The sequence below is a fragment of the Gigantopelta aegis genome, chromosome 10, assembly GCF_016097555.1.
Source record: "Gigantopelta aegis isolate Gae_Host chromosome 10, Gae_host_genome, whole genome shotgun sequence".
NCBI lineage: Eukaryota > Metazoa > Mollusca > Gastropoda > Neomphalida > Peltospiridae > Gigantopelta > Gigantopelta aegis.
In genome coordinates, this window is record NC_054708.1 from 12,571,306 (window position 1) to 12,589,131 (window position 17,826).

The following is a 17,826-nucleotide window of genomic DNA, read 5'->3' on the forward strand; positions in this document are numbered from 1 at the left end:
ATCCATAACTGGTTCAACAAAGGCCATGATTTGTGCTATCCTGCCTGTGGGAAGCGCAAATAAAAGATCCCTTGCTGCTTATCGGAAAGAGTAGCCCATGTAGTGGCGACAGCGGGTTTCCTCTCAAAATCTGTGTGGTCCATATAACCGTAAATAAAATGTGTTGAGTGCGTCGTTAAATAAAACATTTCGTTCTTTCTTTCTTTTTTCACCAATTACGATACTCTTTATACTGATGACTCAGTGGATAGCTTATTAGATAGTGACATCACCGATTACGATACACTTTATACTGATGACTCGGTGGGTAGCTTATTAGATAGTGATGTCACCGATTACGATACTCTTTATACTGATGACTCAGTGGGTACCGTATTAGATAGTGACATCACCAAAAGTTAAAGAAAAACAAAGCATGTGGCTATGATGGTCTTTTAAACGAATATTTTATTAATTGTATGAATGTTTTGATACCATGTTTGTTGATATTGTTTAATACTGTTTATAAATCGTGTTATTTCCCTCATAGTTGGTCAGCTGGATGTATAGTGCCTGTTTTTAAAAAGGGAACTCCCACCAACACGGACAATCATAGAGGTATTACTCTAGTTATCTGCCTAGGTAAATTGTTCACCACTATACTAAATGAAAGATTATGTATTTTCGACATGGAAAATAATATTATCACTGACGCACAATTTGGCTTTAGAAAACATTTGTCCACTGTGGATGCAATTTTCGTTCTACAGTCCCTAATAAACAGAGTGTGTAATGCACGAAAACGGCTTTATTGCTGTTTTGTCGACTACAAAAAAGCATTTGACTTTGTAAATAAACAAAATTTATGGTATAAATTAATTAAACAAGGCGTAAGTGGGAAAATGCTTGTTATAATAAGGTTGTTATATCAAAATGTTAAATGTTGTGTAAAATATAATAATGTAATTTCCGATTTCTTTATATGCAAAAATGGTTTATTTCAAGAAGTGTTGTCGCCAATATTATTTCCCATGTATGTCAATGACTGTGAGATGCAGCTAATGTCAGACAACTGTCCTTATATCGATATACAAATGTTAAACATATTCCTGATAATGTACGCCGATGACATGGTTCTGTTAGCTGAAAAACCAGAAGGGTTACAAAAAGTGATCAATTCTCTGTTTAATTATACCCAAAACTGGGATTTAACTGTCAATACAAATAAAACAAAAAATGTTGTTTTTAGAAACGGAGGTAAATTACGAGATAATGAGAAGTGGTATTTTAATGGATGTAAACTAGAGGTTGTAAATGAATTTATTTATCTTGGCGTTTTATTGTTCTATAATGGTAAATTTGCACGTACACAGAAACGATTTGCAGAACAAGGACGCAAGGCATTATTTTCAATATTGAATGTATGCAGGAACAATTTCTTCAATATCGAAACAATGCTTGCTGTTTTTGATACATATATTAACTCTATCCTTAGTTATGGTGCTGAAGTTTGGGGCTTTCACTCGGGTCATGATGTTGAAAAAGTACATATACAGTTTTGTAAAAGATTATTGAGTGTAAGAAAAGGAACGTGTAACGAATTTGTTTATAGCGAACTGGAACGGTTTAACTTCAAATAACAAGAAAACTGAGAATTTTTAAATATTGGATAAAAGTACGTAAACATTTCAAATTGTATTCTAATGGGTATATATGAAGAAATGGTACACTATATATTGGTTAATTAACACTAGGCACGGATTGTATTCACTTACATTAATCTATATTTGGAATTTATCGTGTGTTGACGACAGTATCTACATTATAATCAAAGAAAGGATATTAGATACTTTTAAGCAATTATGTTACAGCAAAACAATGACAACGTCTAGAGGTATTTTATATCAACATTTATTAAATGAATTTAGATTACAAACATATTTAAGATTGCCAATGGAAACGCGTTATATAAAAGAAATATGTAAGATTAGAATATGCGCTCATAAATTAAATGTAGAATCTGGCAGGTATCGAAATATTGAACGATCAGAAATAATATGTACTCTGTGTAACGCTAATGCTATAGGAGATAAATATCACTTTATAATAGAGTGTCCACAATACAAAGATTTGCGGTGTAAATATATAAAAATGTATTATTATAAGCGACCAAGTGCGTATCGTTTTATACAGTTATTAACCACCGGCAACAATAAGGAATTGAATAACCTAGGCAAATATTTAGTGCAAGCGAATACAATTAGAGATTGGTTAATGCAGGATGATAGTTAATGTAATAAATGTAACTTATATCACTTCATTTGCCCATGATTATATATATAAACCATTGTTTTGCACTGTGTATTTTGTATAACTATGTTGTATTATTTATGTTATGTATCCAGCTGATGAGTTGTAAAACTCAAAGCAAATAAAGAACTTAAACTTGTGTGTTTGTGTATGTGTGTGCATGCGCGTGTGCACGCGCGCGCGCGTGTGTGTGGTTTATACTGCACTTTGTTAGATCATTTTGATATGTTTCCTCACGTTGAATTACTGCGCCTTGTTTGGTAATTCTGATAAGTTCTCGGAGACCCGAACATGGAATGTGACCTTCACCCATGCCGCCTGCCATCACACATCAGTCGTAGCTTCCTGTGTAAACAAAACATCAACACCATGTTACGAGTGTTATAACGACACTTTATAGACATTAAAGCAACCAATAATTATTATTAATTATAATTCACCGGATGTATAGAAATATATATTCAAAGAAGAAGAAAAAAACTGTAAACGTCATCGCAAAATACTGTACAACGATATAAATTGTCCATTAACAAACAAAAAAACGTGTTGGTATAGCCATAAAATCTGTTTATACTACTATACAATATACAGTTTATTACTGCACTTTTCCCCCTGGTTTTTTTCAATGTTGAAATAGACCAACAAGTTCGCCTATTGCATAAATAGTCTCGCCCGAATTTGTATGCTCCCGAATAGCGCTATAAAACGCGAAGTGTAATTGGTCGATATTTAAATTGTTATTTATAGATGAAAAGTCACCTGGACATGGGAGTCAACGCAATGCTGTTAGATCTACTGGTAGACCCAGTGGAGCTAATTTTAATCAGATTGTTTCTTTTAATTCCACACGTACTGTAGATTGTATTTGTTCTTGATTGGCAAATACTTTGTATCATGGAAATATCTTACAATTATCAGCTGCACAAGAATGAATGTGTTTGTAAATATGCAGGTATCTGTGTTCTGTATGAACAGTGTGTTGTCTATGAGCTTTTTCTCTCTTTTTCGGAGATGAACTGACTGTCCCATATGAAATCCATCACACTTTGTACCTTTTAAAACACAAATTATATTAGTTGACGAGCAAGTAACATTGCTCTTCACAGTAAATTCCTTTGTAGCCTATTTATATTCAATATTGAACCTTGTAGCAAGTGTCCACAAGAACCACACCGTGGGTCTTTATAATTTGTAACTCTGGGGACTGTGTCTTGTTCACAATATGTCGCCTTTGTTAGTATCTTTTTTAAGCTTGCATGTATTCGTGTATACTTTTAATTGTCGTGAATGTATTTAGAATTTTCTTCATAGCTTTGTTTTACTGCCCGTGTTAATGACTTGGATAGAAAAGCCACTGGTTTGTAGTTGTTGTCTTAGTTCGTGTAGTCTGATTACTGTTACTTCTGGGTTGGATATTGTCGTAGAAATGAGTCTAGCAAGACAATTGGGTAAATATACTAAACGACAAAAGTTATCGTGACATGGATTGTTTGAAGTAATAAATTTGTGAATGGATTTATGGATGTAAACCAGAGAAAATGTGCATGAAACAGCTCGAAGAAATGCAACCAAGCAGTTGTTGCAGCGATTGCATGCTTTGTACAAGAAACATGGAATATTTGGGAGAAATCCTGTCCAATGTTCACCATAAAAGGTCAGACATTCAGTCGCAAATCAATGCCACACTGTGCAGCCTTCAGAAGTCCAGAAGTCAGAAAAACGCCATTAGTGAACTGTTTGATGCAATTTCGTCATGCCACGCATCAGTGAAATGACAGATGGCGAGTCATAGGGATGCTTGAATCTGGGACATCGCAGCGTGACGTCGCATGTCAATTCAACGTCCACAGAAACACCATATGGCACTCATGGTAACGATATCAACAAAATAACCAGGTCAGGGACCGTCCCCGTAGTGGCCGACCACCCGTGACAACCCCTCGCCAAGACACATGGATCCGAACCACGCATCTGCGAAACAGTTTCTAGCCAGCAACCCTCACAACCTGTACCATCCCTGGCAACAGAGGTGTATCAGCGAGGACAGTCCGACGACGTCTACAGCATCCGTGCAAGACGCCCAACCAGAAGGCCAATCCTGACGCCAGAACATCGACGTCGACGTCTCCAGTGGTGCAAACAACACCTGCGATGGACAGCACGTGACTGGAGACGTGTCCTTTTCACTACGTCAAGGTGAACGTTACGTCACGCCATGTGTTCTTGAAGGTGATCGTTTTGAAGGTGGTGGCGTTAGGATATGGGGTGGAATTATAGCCACAGGTCTGACCCAGATGGTTGTGACTGAAGGCAATTTGAATGCTGTGAGGTACCGAGATGAAATTTTGCGAACACCTCTGTTACCGTTTTTGCAACAGAACGGCCCTGGGATGACATTACAACACGATAACGCCAGACCACACATTGCTAGAGTTGTGCAGCAGTATCTGAATCAGAACAATGTTGATGTGCTACCCTGGCCTGCCAGGTCCCCGGATTTGTCACCAATCGAACATGTATGAGATGAAATGGAGCGACGCTTGCGACGTTTTCCAAATCCTCCAACAACACTGCAGGAACTTCAGCTGATCCTTCCTCAGATCTGGAATGACATTCCCAGGAACTTTCTCCAGCGGTTAGTGGCCTCAACGAGACGACGGTGCCAGGTCTGTATCAATGCTCAAGGTGGACACACTCGCTATTGACTGTGTGAACTTCGCTCTGGACCCCCTCTAGTGATGTGTCTCATTTACATATGGCAGATGCTCCCTTTTCATGGACTATTGCTTGTTTCCATACCGTCGGACATTTTTCTTTCCATGTTATAACATTTCTTACACGGCAGTAAAAACCTATCATCAGTTATCTTTGTCTTTTGTGTGTCACAATAATTTTGCCTTTTAATATATGTATGTCTACATAATCCATTCTTTTCTGCTGTATTTCATCCAAAAGCACCCAAATTGTACACAGAATATAAAAAGAAATGTCCAGTTTATCACAAGCAAAACGTCGCAATATTAGATTACGAAAGATAAAAACGTTTTTGTTTTTACAAAATGATTTAAAAGATATTGTATACAGCTTTCTTTAACGACACCATTAGAGCACATTGATTTATTAATCATTGGCTATTGGATGTCAAACATTTGGTAATTTTGACATGTAGTCATAGAGAGGTAATCCGCTACATTTTTCCATTAGTAGCAACAGATCTTTTATATGCACCATCATCCCACATACAGTATAACACATACACCGCCCTTTGATATTCCATTCGTGGTGCACTGGCTGGAATGAGAATTAACCCAATGGGCCTACCGACGAGAAACTATCCTAGATCGACCGCGCATCAGGCGAGCACTTTACCACTGGGCTACGTCCCGTCCCTTATTCCAGATATTCTGGGCCGGAGTTGACTTGCAACAGAGTAACATACATTTGAACTGTCCACGGGAATAACGTCTGATGTCACACTTTTAGTTAGGTTATATTTTTTAATTTTAACATTTACAACTCTGCAATTTTGGTATATTTATGCCTAAGAAAGCATAATTTACCAACTACTTTTAATGACCTACCATAGTCTAATTTGGCAAGGGACGTTACTCTTCACGCATGTGCGCAATGGGAATGTGAAAGAGGTCTATTATAGGTTTTTAATTTAGGGTGTCATTGTGACCTTGACATACACGACCGTTATAATACTGACTATCTGTTTGGACATCACACGCTATTCCCGTGGACCCTTCACTTACTTGTTCATACCCCTCAGATTCGGCCCAACGGGTGTAGTAATCACGTATTTCGTTCGAGGATATTTCCTTTCGGCAGGCTTCGTACATTTTCAGGTAGGCAGCCGCGTCGACGTCATCGTTAGTCTCAACAAAGAGTTTCATCTTCTCCTCCGCCATTCTGAATGTATTAAACGAGCTTTATCAGCGTTTATTAACTTATTTTAAACTGTAAAGATCATACCTTTTACTGGCTATATGCTTAAAAATGTCTTGGTTCACATCAAGGAATTACGTCTCATTAGTAGGAGATTAACACTACTAGAACGTACAGTGTGAAGTAAAGCTTAGGGACCCGTTTTACAAAGCGAGTTTAGCGCTATGTTCATCTTAAGTACATATGGTGATATTAGAAGTGCTGGAACCTACTTTCTAGTACAATTATTGCAGCTTCAGTAGGTCTAAGATGTGTCCTTTTTGGCTTCCACTATACAGACTAACCAGTGCAGTGTCCCCAGCTGTAGCAGTCTCCTCATATTTAGCCAGTCTGCCGTTGAACACTTCTGTCTGGAGATGCGTTCCAGCATCGTGGTGGCTTGTATGTCCCTGCTTTGGCTTCGAGCCTGAAGTAAACTTCATGGCGAATCAACGGGTCAGTGTTATTACCCACAAGCACTGTCTTGGCAGTCGAAGCACGCTGAACTGTTGTTATATAAGCAGTAGGGTAGCTTGACAGGTCATACTGAAATATGTTTGGTAGCTGTTCATTCCACATATCTGCTTAATCTAGTCAATAAATGGGATTTGGGAGCCTAACCCACCTCAGAATGTTCAGCCACATATATTACCTCCAACATCTGCAGCAGCCCGGTACCACAACTTCAGAGTTTACCACCAAGATGCTCTTGTAGTAAGGCAAATCTCGACTTCGCCTGCATGTGGACAATATGCTCTTGTTATAAGGCAGATCTCGACTCCGCCTACATGTGGACAATGTCAGGGAAAGTGTGTCAATATGTAAGTCTCTTACAATACCAGATTTAGAGGCGTTTTGCTGTTGCGATGGTATTACAGTTTTAAATGGAATGGAGGTGATGATTTGTTAGATGAATCTTACCTGTAGTGGTGATGGCGTGTATCTAAAATAATGTGTCAGTAATATACTCAGTCTAGTGACAGGTTGTGGTGTATTAGATAATACTGTGATCAGAATGTGTCAGTAATATACTCAGTCCAGTGACAGGTTGTGGTTTATTAGATAATACTGTGATCAGAATGTGTCAGTAATATACTCAGTCTAGTGACATGTTGTGGTTTATTAGATAATACTGTGATCAGAATGTGTCAGTAATATACTCAGTCCAGTGACAGGTTGTGGTTTATTAGATAATACTGTGATCAGAATGTGTCAGTAATATACTCAGTCCAGTGACAGGTTGTGGTTTATTAGATAATACTGTCATCAGAATGTGTCAGTAATATACTCAGTCTAGTGACAGGTTGTGGTTTATTAGATAATACTGTCATCAGAATGTGTCAGTAATATACTCAGTCCAGTGACAGGTTGTGGTTTATTAGATAATACTGTCATCAGAATGTGTCAGTAATATACTCAGTCCAGTGACAGGTTGTGGTTTATTAGATAATACTGTCATCAGAATATGTGCTGAACAACTTAGTCGTAAATGTTTATGACCCATATATTGATCACGTTTTAAATGACGATGCATGGGTGTATACTGTTTGACCATTTATATTGTTTTCCTGTATTTATCCTAAGGGGGGGGGGGGGGGGGGTAGGACGTAGCCCATTGGTAACTTGCTCACCTGATGAACGGTAGGTCTAGGATCGATCCCTGTCAGTAGGCCCATTGGGTTATTTCACGTTCCAGCCAGTGCCCCACGACTGGTATATTAAAGATGTTAGAAGTGCTGGAACCTACTTTCTAGTACAATTATTGCAGCTTCAGTAGGTCTAAGATGTGTCCTTTTTGGCTTCCACTATACAGACTAACCAGTGCAGTGTCCCCAGCTGTAGCAGTCTCCTCATATTTAGCCAGTCTGCCGTTGAACACTTCTGTCTGGAGATGCGTTCCAGCATCGTGGTGGCTTGTATGTCCCTGCTTTGGCTTCAAGCCTGAAGTAAACTTCATGGCGAATCAACGGGTCAGTGTTATTACCCACAAGCACTGTCTTGGCAGTCGAAGCACGCTGAACTGTTGTTATATAAGCAGTAGGGTAGCTTGACAGGTCATACTGAAATATGTTTGGTAGCTGTTCATTCCACATATCTGCTTAATCTAGTCAATAAATGGGATTTGGGAGCCTAACCCACCTCAGAATGTTCAGCCACATATATTACCTCCAACATCTGCAGCAGCCCGGTACCACAACTTCAGAGTTTACCACCAAGATGCTCTTGTAGTAAGGCAAATCTCGACTTCGCCTGCATGTGGACAATGTCAGGGAAAGTGTGTCAACATGTAAGTCTCTTACAATACCAGATTTAGAGGCGTTTTGCTGTTGCGATGGTATTACAGTTTAGAATGGAATGGAGGTGATGATTTGTTAGATGAATCTTACCTGTAGTGGTGATGGCGTGTATCTAAAATAATGTGTCAGTAATATACTCAGTCTATTGACAGGTTGTGGTGTATTAGATAATACTGTGATCAGAATGTGTCAGTAATATACTCAGTCCAGTGACAGGTTGTGGTTTATTAGATAATACTGTGATCAGAATGTGTCAGTAATATACTCAGTCCAGTGACAGGTTGTGGTTTATTAGATAATACTGTGATCAGAATGTGTCAGTAATATACTCAGTCTATTGTCTATTGACAGGTTGTGGTTTATTAGATAATACTGTGATCAGAATGTGTCAGTAATATACTCAGTCCAGTGACAGGTTGTGGTTTATTAGATAATACTGTGATCAGAATGTGTCAGTAATATACTCAGTCCAGTGACAGGTTGTGGTTTATTAGATAATACTGTGATCAGAATGTGTCAGTAATATACTCAGTCCAGTGACAGGTTGTGGTTTATTAGATAATACTGTGATCAGAATGTGTCAGTAATATACTCAGTCCAGTGACAGGTTGTGGTTTATTAGATAATACTGTCATCAGAATGTGTCAGTAATATACTCAGTCTAGTGACAGGTTGTGGTTTATTAGATAATACTGTCATCAGAATGTGTCAGTAATATACTCAGTCCAGTGACAGGTTGTGGTTTATTAGATAATACTGTCATCAGAATGTGTCAGTAATATACTCAGTCCAGTGACAGGTTGTGGTTTATTAGATAATACTGTCATCAGAATATGTGCTGAACAACTTAGTCGTAAATGTTTATGACCCATATATTGATCACGTTTTAAATGACGATGCATGGGTGTATACTGTTTGACCATTTATATTGTTTTCCTGTATTTATCCTAGGGGGGGGGGGGGGGGGGGGGGGGGGGGGGGGGGGGGTAGGACGTAGCCCATTGGTAACTTGCTCACCTGATGAACGGTAGGTCTAGGATCGATCCCTGTCAGTAGGCCCATTGGGTTATTTCACGTTCCAGCCAGTGCCCCACGACTGGTATATTAAAGATGTGGTGTGTACTATCCTGTCTGTGGGATGGTGCATATAAAAGATCCCTTACTACTAATGAAAACAATTTTGCGTGTTTCCTCTCTAAGACAATATGTCAAAATTACCAAATGTTTAACATCCAACAGCCGATGATAAATAAAGCAATGTGCTCTAGTTGTGTTAAACAAAACAAACATTAACGTTATCCTAAAGTTCCTTAAAATACAAATGATAAATACATTTGGACTACAAATATTATGTTAAATGTTTGGTAGTATATTATACATATGACAACGTGTTAAAATTTAAACTTTAAAATCACTAAAATACGTTGTTTAGTTCTTGTTATATGGTCAAAAGAGGTGTTCTTCGGGTATTTTGACTGCCATATTGAATATATGCAAATTAGGCGTATTTCCCCAATGTGTATTCGGGTGAATTTTTAATATGTTGTTTTAGAGACCTCTCTAAAATGTATTGTGAAGAAAACAATAGTGTTGCAATTTGTGGTGGGTTAGGCTCCCAAATCTCCCAGATTGACTATACTATTACCATGTTCAATTATTTAGACCCAAAGTTTTTTGCAAATGTTACGTTTATTTCCTATTCGATATTTGTTTTCTTTGCATTTACATGAAAACAAACCCAAACCCCGACAGGTTTTATATACAAATCATCATATAAAATGCACGAAGTTGACTTAATTCTTTTGAATGCACGTTATTTCTCCTATAAATTACTAAGGTCATTTGCATATCAAAAGCATCATTCTATAGTGCGTTTCAAACTAATATTCGGTTCTATCGTCCTATCCGCACAAATCGTAGTATGACCTATATTTAAGAAAATATTTGTAAACATGAAGCAGGCGCGGATTCAGGTGGGGAGTTCAAGTGACAAAACCTCAGTTTGAAAACAAAATATGTATCAAATATTATAATTATATTGTGGAATACACAAGCGCGCGCGCTGAAGGGAGAGAGAGAGAGAGAGAGAGAGAGAGAGAGAGAGAGAGAGAGAGAGAGAGAGAGAGAGAGAGAGAGAGAGAGACGTCATTTATGTAACGACGCACTCAACATATTTTAATCTATGGTTATATGGTTATAGGGGGAGAGAGAGAGAAGAATATGGTATGCATGCGATTGGTGGAGGTGTGACCCTCTGCACAATTCCAACCCCACTTAAGGCTTCTTTTGTATATGGAGCGGGACGTAGCTCAGAGGTAAAGCGTTCGCTCATGGTAGGTCGACTGATCGATCCCACATGGTGGACCCATTGGGTTGTGTCTAGTTCCAGCCTGTGCACCACAACTGATGTATAAAGGCTGTGGTATGTGCTATCCTGTCTATGGGATGGTGCATGTAAAACGTCCCTTATTGCTTATCAAAATTGCTTATCGGAAACAGTGGCCCATGTGGCGGTAGCGAGTTTCTTTCTCACTGTCATAATGCTCCTTAACCGTTTTGTCTGACGCCACATAAACGTATATCAAATGCGTTGAGTGTGTCGTTAAATAAACATTTCTCTCGTATGTATGTGTAGTCTATATGCATTTCTAGTCGATTAGTTTATAGGTTGTTAGGTTGTTTGATAGTGAATGATATGGAAATAAATTGTTTTTGGTGTTAAAGAGTTCATGCATACATTAAAGTAATACTCCTGATGGGTATGGAGAAATAACTTAATCAGTCGACGAACTCATTTCTTCATCACTATCTTCGTCAAGGGGGACTACCACAGGGGGTATTTTATTTCTTATAAAACTATTTTGTTTTCTAAAATCTGCTTCGATCTTTATTACATGTTTAACTGCGTCAGAGAAGTGTGTAGGTGTGACAGAGTTCAATGCTTGTGCAAGTTCTCTCCGCACGGTGGTCATTTTATCATCATTATGACGAGCTATGTGCCCTTTGACTTGACTCCAGATCAGTTCTATCGGACTGAGTAAGGAATGTCTTGGCGGCAGCCAACATGGCAAATAATAAGTCTTTTTCCCTTCCCAGTCACCGAACAGAGTTTAGGACTCGATCAGTAGCGTCTGATTTCGGCAGGTGATTGGCGGTACTTGTGCCCGGGTGGATATCTGTTCAGTGGTGGGATGTTGTGTGGTTGACATTCACCCAGGTCTCATCTTGATACACTATTAAATACCCCTGTTCTCGTAAACTGGATATTTCATGGAGATGGGACAGTCTCCTGTCTGATATATTGGCGTCCTCAAAAATCACTTTTCCGGTTGTAGACATATGTTGGTATTTAAAATCGAGGTAATGTAGTGTTCTTCGTAAAGTTGATATGGATATGTTGATTCCACATTCCTCCCTTAAAGCCACGTTAATCTTATGTAATGTAGGTAATTCGCCCTCTCTATAAAATCTGTATACTCGTCGTCTAATAACATCTTTATCAAATAAATCGATGAGTTTTCGGTCGCGTTTTTTAACAGTGATTTCTGTGCTTTTTACTGTTGAAACCGAAACTTTAAGTGCAGCTGCAACTCGATCGACAATTCGATAAGAAGCATACCTAGGTCTATTGCGCTGATATTCATCTTCAAAATAATCGAAAACGTTCTTAATACACGATTTTACATCAACTGAAGTGTTTTTCGATTTACCCATATTTTTCCTCAAATAACAAAAACAAGAATGTCGACTAATACATTTTCAATGAATTTATATACCCTACCTAACTTGTATTTTACGTGGTTTACACATTGCTACCAAGCAATGCTATCGTATTTTGAACATTCAGGGCTGTGTCTGCGGGATGAAAAAGTGGTTGAACCCATACGAGTCCGAACAATAGCCCTTTGTTTTTTTCGGATTACAAATGTAACACCCAACCCCCAAAACCCATCCCCTAGCACCACCCTAAATACTATATATATATATATATATATATATATATATATATATATATATACGTATGAGTTCCCAATTTAGAGGCAAATTAAATAACATTATTATTATTATTTGATGTTGGTGGCCTTTGACATTTTACCCCCCCCCCCCCCCGGTCTTCTGGGTCCGGCCCTGCATTAAATTTATTTATAAATTTTGAAAGCACATTCCTGCGGTGTGTGAGGTGATTTGTGTTTATTACTGTGCTACACCTCAGTTGTGTTAGGTTAGGTATGGTATGCTAATATATAATTGATATAATAAAATAAAAATACATAATACATTAGCTAAATTTATTAAATATAATGCACCTACAAGAAAGGGTTACATGTTCTGTTTGTTTACATCTATGTTTAACGGAAAGATTAGACAATGCTGTTACACACTGCAAAACAATAATAACCTTGGTTTAGTGAAACAAGCTATAATGGCCTTCACGTAGCCTCAGATCCCAATGTTTTGATATGCAAATGACCTTAGTTATTTATAGGAGAAATAACGTGCATTCAAAAGACACAGAGATTTTTAAAAAGTGGAATTAAGTCAACTTTGTGCATTTTATATGATGATTTGTATATAAAACCTGTCGGGGTTTGGGTTTGTTTTCATGTAAATGCAAAGAAAACAAATATCGAATAGGAAATAAACGTAACATTTGCAAAAAACTTTGGGTCTAAATAATTGAACAGGATAATAATATACAGATGAAGTTGGATCAGTTCTCATCTGTAGACAAAGCACGCAGCAGCGATCCATGAGTATAAATCTTTACAACTCTCTCACATCTTCGTTTGGAAAAAAATGTGTGCAGAGATCGTGTCTTGAATAAGCTAATGGCAAAATCGCAATGTTACAGCTTCCATAACGCAATTAAAAAAAAAAAATGTTATTGCTTTTCGGAATTACTGATAAATATATTAAATGGACTATCCTAAGTTTGCAACCATTGTAACATATTTCTTAATTTTTAATATATATATATGTATGTATATATATATATATATATATATATATATATATATATATATATATATTCTTTAACAACTTAGGTTATATCTTGAATGAAGTTATTATTCATAATACCAGTTTCTGTATATCGAATGTGTTTCTAGTCGTCCTAATGTTTGTAGTAGCTCAATTTTAATTTTACTTCCTAATTTAATTTCTTTGGTTTTTGTTTTGTTTTTTGTTGTTGTTTTGGTTTTTTGGTTGTTGTTGTTGTTTTGGAGGGGTTTGGGGGTTGGGTGTTGGTATGTACGATATTATTAGAGGTAAAATATGGTTCGGGCTGCCTACAAACGTTAGTATAACAAGAAACACATTGTATATACAGACACCGACATTTAAAACAATCACATATATTTACATATATGTGATTTTATTTGTTGAAAATACGCTGTTAGTCGAAAACATGTTGTAATGGCAGCAGTCTCTTTAATGCAGATTATTTTGTTGTAAATACCTTTGGTTTTACGGAGAAATACCTTTAAGAGGTAGAGGATGCAGAATAAGAAAGCTAGCCCAATTTACTAACTGATTCAGAGCTCTAGTAGGACAATGTCATCCTAACTTATTTCACTATTGATGTGTTAAGCATTCATTGGATAAGTTTCATTACATTTCTCTTGTATCCAAGTCAGGTATAATGCAAATACGAATAAAACAGCAACAGTACTGTATATGCAACGTTTTAAATATCAGTTGTATAAAAATGAAAATACATTGTGAATTTTGGCAACTGTTATGGATTATCATCTGAAATCTTTGACCCCAAAACATATATTTGGATATCAAAACCATCTTCATACGACAAGCAGACGCTGAAAACGCGTGTTTTGATAATTTTGGCGGCCATCTTAGATTCCACCTGGCGAAGTTAACCCACACTTTTGAGAGGGTCACCCCGCTACTTTTATTCAGAAGGCTTTGAATATATGAAAAATACCTTCAAACCTTTGTCCCCGTAAATGGTCACGGATTTGTATTAAATTGACTCTACTAATAGGTTACGTCCACATTTAAGGACATGGTTTGTTAGCAATGGGTACACATGCTTAATGAGGTCTTTACAGGACATGGTTTGTGGTGAGTGTAGGTACAATTTATGGTGAGGGTAGGTAACCACGCGAAATTGACACTTAAGAGTAATTTTGGGATCATTTAAGGTTATTTAGGGTCAAATTAGGGAAAATTAAGGTTTTGGGGGGTTGTTTTACATTTTTCTTATCTTTAAGGGTAGGTCTTTATACAAATATGTTAATTAAAGTTCGTTTTTCATAAACATGATTATAACGGATCTTTATATATTACAATTTACATGAAAACCAAAGGAAAACATGATATAAAATTCAACTGATCTCTAAATTATGTGTTTAGAAATGTCTAAAACATATGTTGAAAAATAATTAATGATAGCTTGTCGGGGTTGAGTTGTAGCACGTGCTCAGGGCCCCGTTCCACGAAAGAATTGTTGCTAAGGAGAATCTGAGGAATGCCTTGGGGAACTTTTGTAGCCTTCGACCACGTCATTACGGCCCCCTAAATGAATTTTTTGGATCCGCCACTGCATATAAATGATTCATTGATATTCTCAGAAATTTCAAAATAGTTTCAATGTTATTAAATATCCACAAAATAAGATGCGTCATAGTTTATTTCCACATACAGTTTGCACATACAAAATTAATTTGTTTACAAAACGGTACAATACACAGTCTTTTAAAATGTCATTCAACATACAGAATATTTAAATACAACGCCATTATTGTCGAAGGAATATTTCTTCACGATCTCTCTGGACACTAGTTTCCAAAGACCGTCCGCCTCCCACTTCTGTAGGAGTGGTTCCAGTCGATCTTTGTACTCCTCTACATACTGCAAGTATTCCTCTCGCATCACGATACACACCAGACCGCCTATGGAGAAACCAGACAGAAAAACAATGCTTCTTTAATGGAGGAAGGAAGGAAATGTTTTATTTAACCAAGCACTCAACACATTTTATTTACGGTTATATGGCGTCGGACATATGATTAAGGACCACATATATATTGAGGGAGGAAACCCAGAGGCGGATCTAGGGGGCAGGGGCCCGCCACCACCACCACCACGACCACCACCCCTACATTTTGCGATAGTTATAATTTTATTATATATTAATTTTCTCTTTTTAAGATCTTCCTCCAAACCTCCCCCAAAGTTCCCTTGGCATTCCACCTCATGTCACTGCCCCCCCCCCACCCCCTAAATGGATTTTCTGGATCCGCCATTGAAACCGGCTGTCGCCACATCATGGGCTACTCTTTTCGATTAGCAACAAGGGATCTTTTATATGCACCATCCAACAGACATGATAATAAATCCCATGGCCTTTGTTACATCAGTTGGGGAGCACTGGCTGGAACGAGAAATAGCCCAATGGGCCCACCGACGGGAATTTCCCGCCCCTAGACCACCTATGGAGTAACCAGACAGGAAACAAATGCTTCTTTAATGACATCTCAGCTTTCTGTTTTTAATTCGCGGTGATTTCCATTCATTTCTTTCATACACAATCCAGGTGCGTGTACAGGGGTGGGGGTGGGGTGGTGTGTCAGTGATCGAATCTTCTGTCAAGCGAATTTTCTTCTTTTTTAATGTATTTTCCTGGTCAGCTCGCTAGTCTAGACCCACCTATCCCCACCCCCTCACAAATCCCTGCACACGCGCCTATAATCCTTTAGGTATCTCACCACAATTATTTCTAACTAGACGATGATACAAGCATTAAAGGGACATTCCCGAGTTTGCTGCATTGTAAGCTGTTTCCGACTAATAAACTATTTCTACGATTAAACTTACATATTAAATATATTTTCTTATTTAGAATATCAATGTCTGTATATTCAATGTGTTTCTGGTCGTCTTAATATTTGTAAGAAGCCCAAATTGGAATTTGTCTTCAAATAATTTCGTACGTATGAACAAATATTTTTTAGGAAATATAATAAAAAATAACATAGTACAAATATTAGAACGATCAGAAACACGTTTAATATACAGCCACTAATATTCTAAACAAGAAAATATATTTAATATGTAAGTTTTATCGTAGAAATATTTTATTAGTCGATAACATCTTAAAACATTGCAGCAAACTCAGGAATGTCCCTTTAATATATGTATCAATTAAACCGGGAAAACTGTTCACCTTTCTATCTTAGAAAAAAACGAGAAGCCCTTGTTTAGTCATTCTACTAAAAATAATATTATAATAACAAGTTCGCCACCTGCAGTTTGAAATATTACCACTCTTGATTTTGAGGGGACTGAAAAGGGAAGCAACTCTAACTAAACCTCGATAGACTGATAACACATCACATAATAAATAGTTTGCTCCCCTTTCAGCACTGCATGTCCTAACAGTCAAATCAGCTCTGATTCCACATTTTCAATGGAACTACAGGTCACTCATTAGCTGAAATAGTGGTATGCATCCCTGAACCAACACTATGAAATATCTGGCTGAAACTATTACAACAGTTTCTAGCTTAGGCTATTCATTGCATACACCTGAATTTTGATGACCCTCTTTTAAGCAGGAAACGAACTTTTAAATAGGTATATAAGAACATGTTGTAAAAGAATCAAGTACATGCACCTTTAATTGTCCATCGAAGACATGTGTATAAATTGTAACTGAATGGAATAGGGTAATACACTGAATGGCAGCCTGCCCTTCTGCCAATATTATACCTACTAGCTTGTATTACTAGTGTAAAGCTTCGTGTGTAAAGTGATAGTTTATACTGCACCTTGTTTGGTAATTCTGATAAGTTCTATGACGTGTGTGTGTGTGTGTGTGTGTGTGAGTGTGAGTGTGTGTGTGTGTGTGTGTGTGTGTGTGTGTGTGTGTGTGTGTGTGTGTGTGTGTGTGTGTGTGTGTGTGTGTGTGTGAGTGTGTGTGTGTGAGTGTGTGTGTGAATGTGTGTGTGTGTGTGTGTGTGTGTGTGTGTGCCTGTGTGTGGGGTGTGTGTGAGTGTGTGTGTGTGTGTGTGTGTGTGTGTGTGTGCATGTGTGTGGGGTGTGTGTGTGTGTGTGGGGTGTGTGTGAGTGTGTGTGTCTCTGTGTGTGTGTGTGTGGGTCTGTGTGTGTGTGTGTGAGTGTGTGTGTGAATGTGTGTATATGTGTATGTGTGTGTGTGTCTGTGTGTGTATGTGTGTGTGTGTGTGTGTGTGTGTGTGTCTGTGTGTGTGTGTGTGAATGTGTGTATGTGTGTGTGTATGTATGTCTGTGTGTGTGTGTCTGTGTGTGTGTGTGTGTATGTATGTGCCTG

General features: G+C 37.8%; 1 protein-coding gene across 3 annotated transcripts in view; it reads right to left on the bottom strand.

The window, feature by feature from the left end:
• Window positions 1-15,147: 15,147 nt before the first annotated feature.
• Window positions 15,148-17,826, bottom strand: part of LOC121382687 (methyltransferase-like protein 27) — a 43,136-nt gene continuing 40,457 nt past the window's right edge. For all 3 annotated transcript variants that reach the window (XM_041512227.1, XM_041512226.1, XM_041512225.1), the window contains exon 6: window positions 15,148-15,427. In XM_041512227.1, coding sequence (XP_041368161.1) covers window positions 15,243-15,427 — 185 coding nt within the window. In that variant the 3' untranslated portion in view covers window positions 15,148-15,242. The remainder of the gene's footprint in view (window positions 15,428-17,826) is intronic.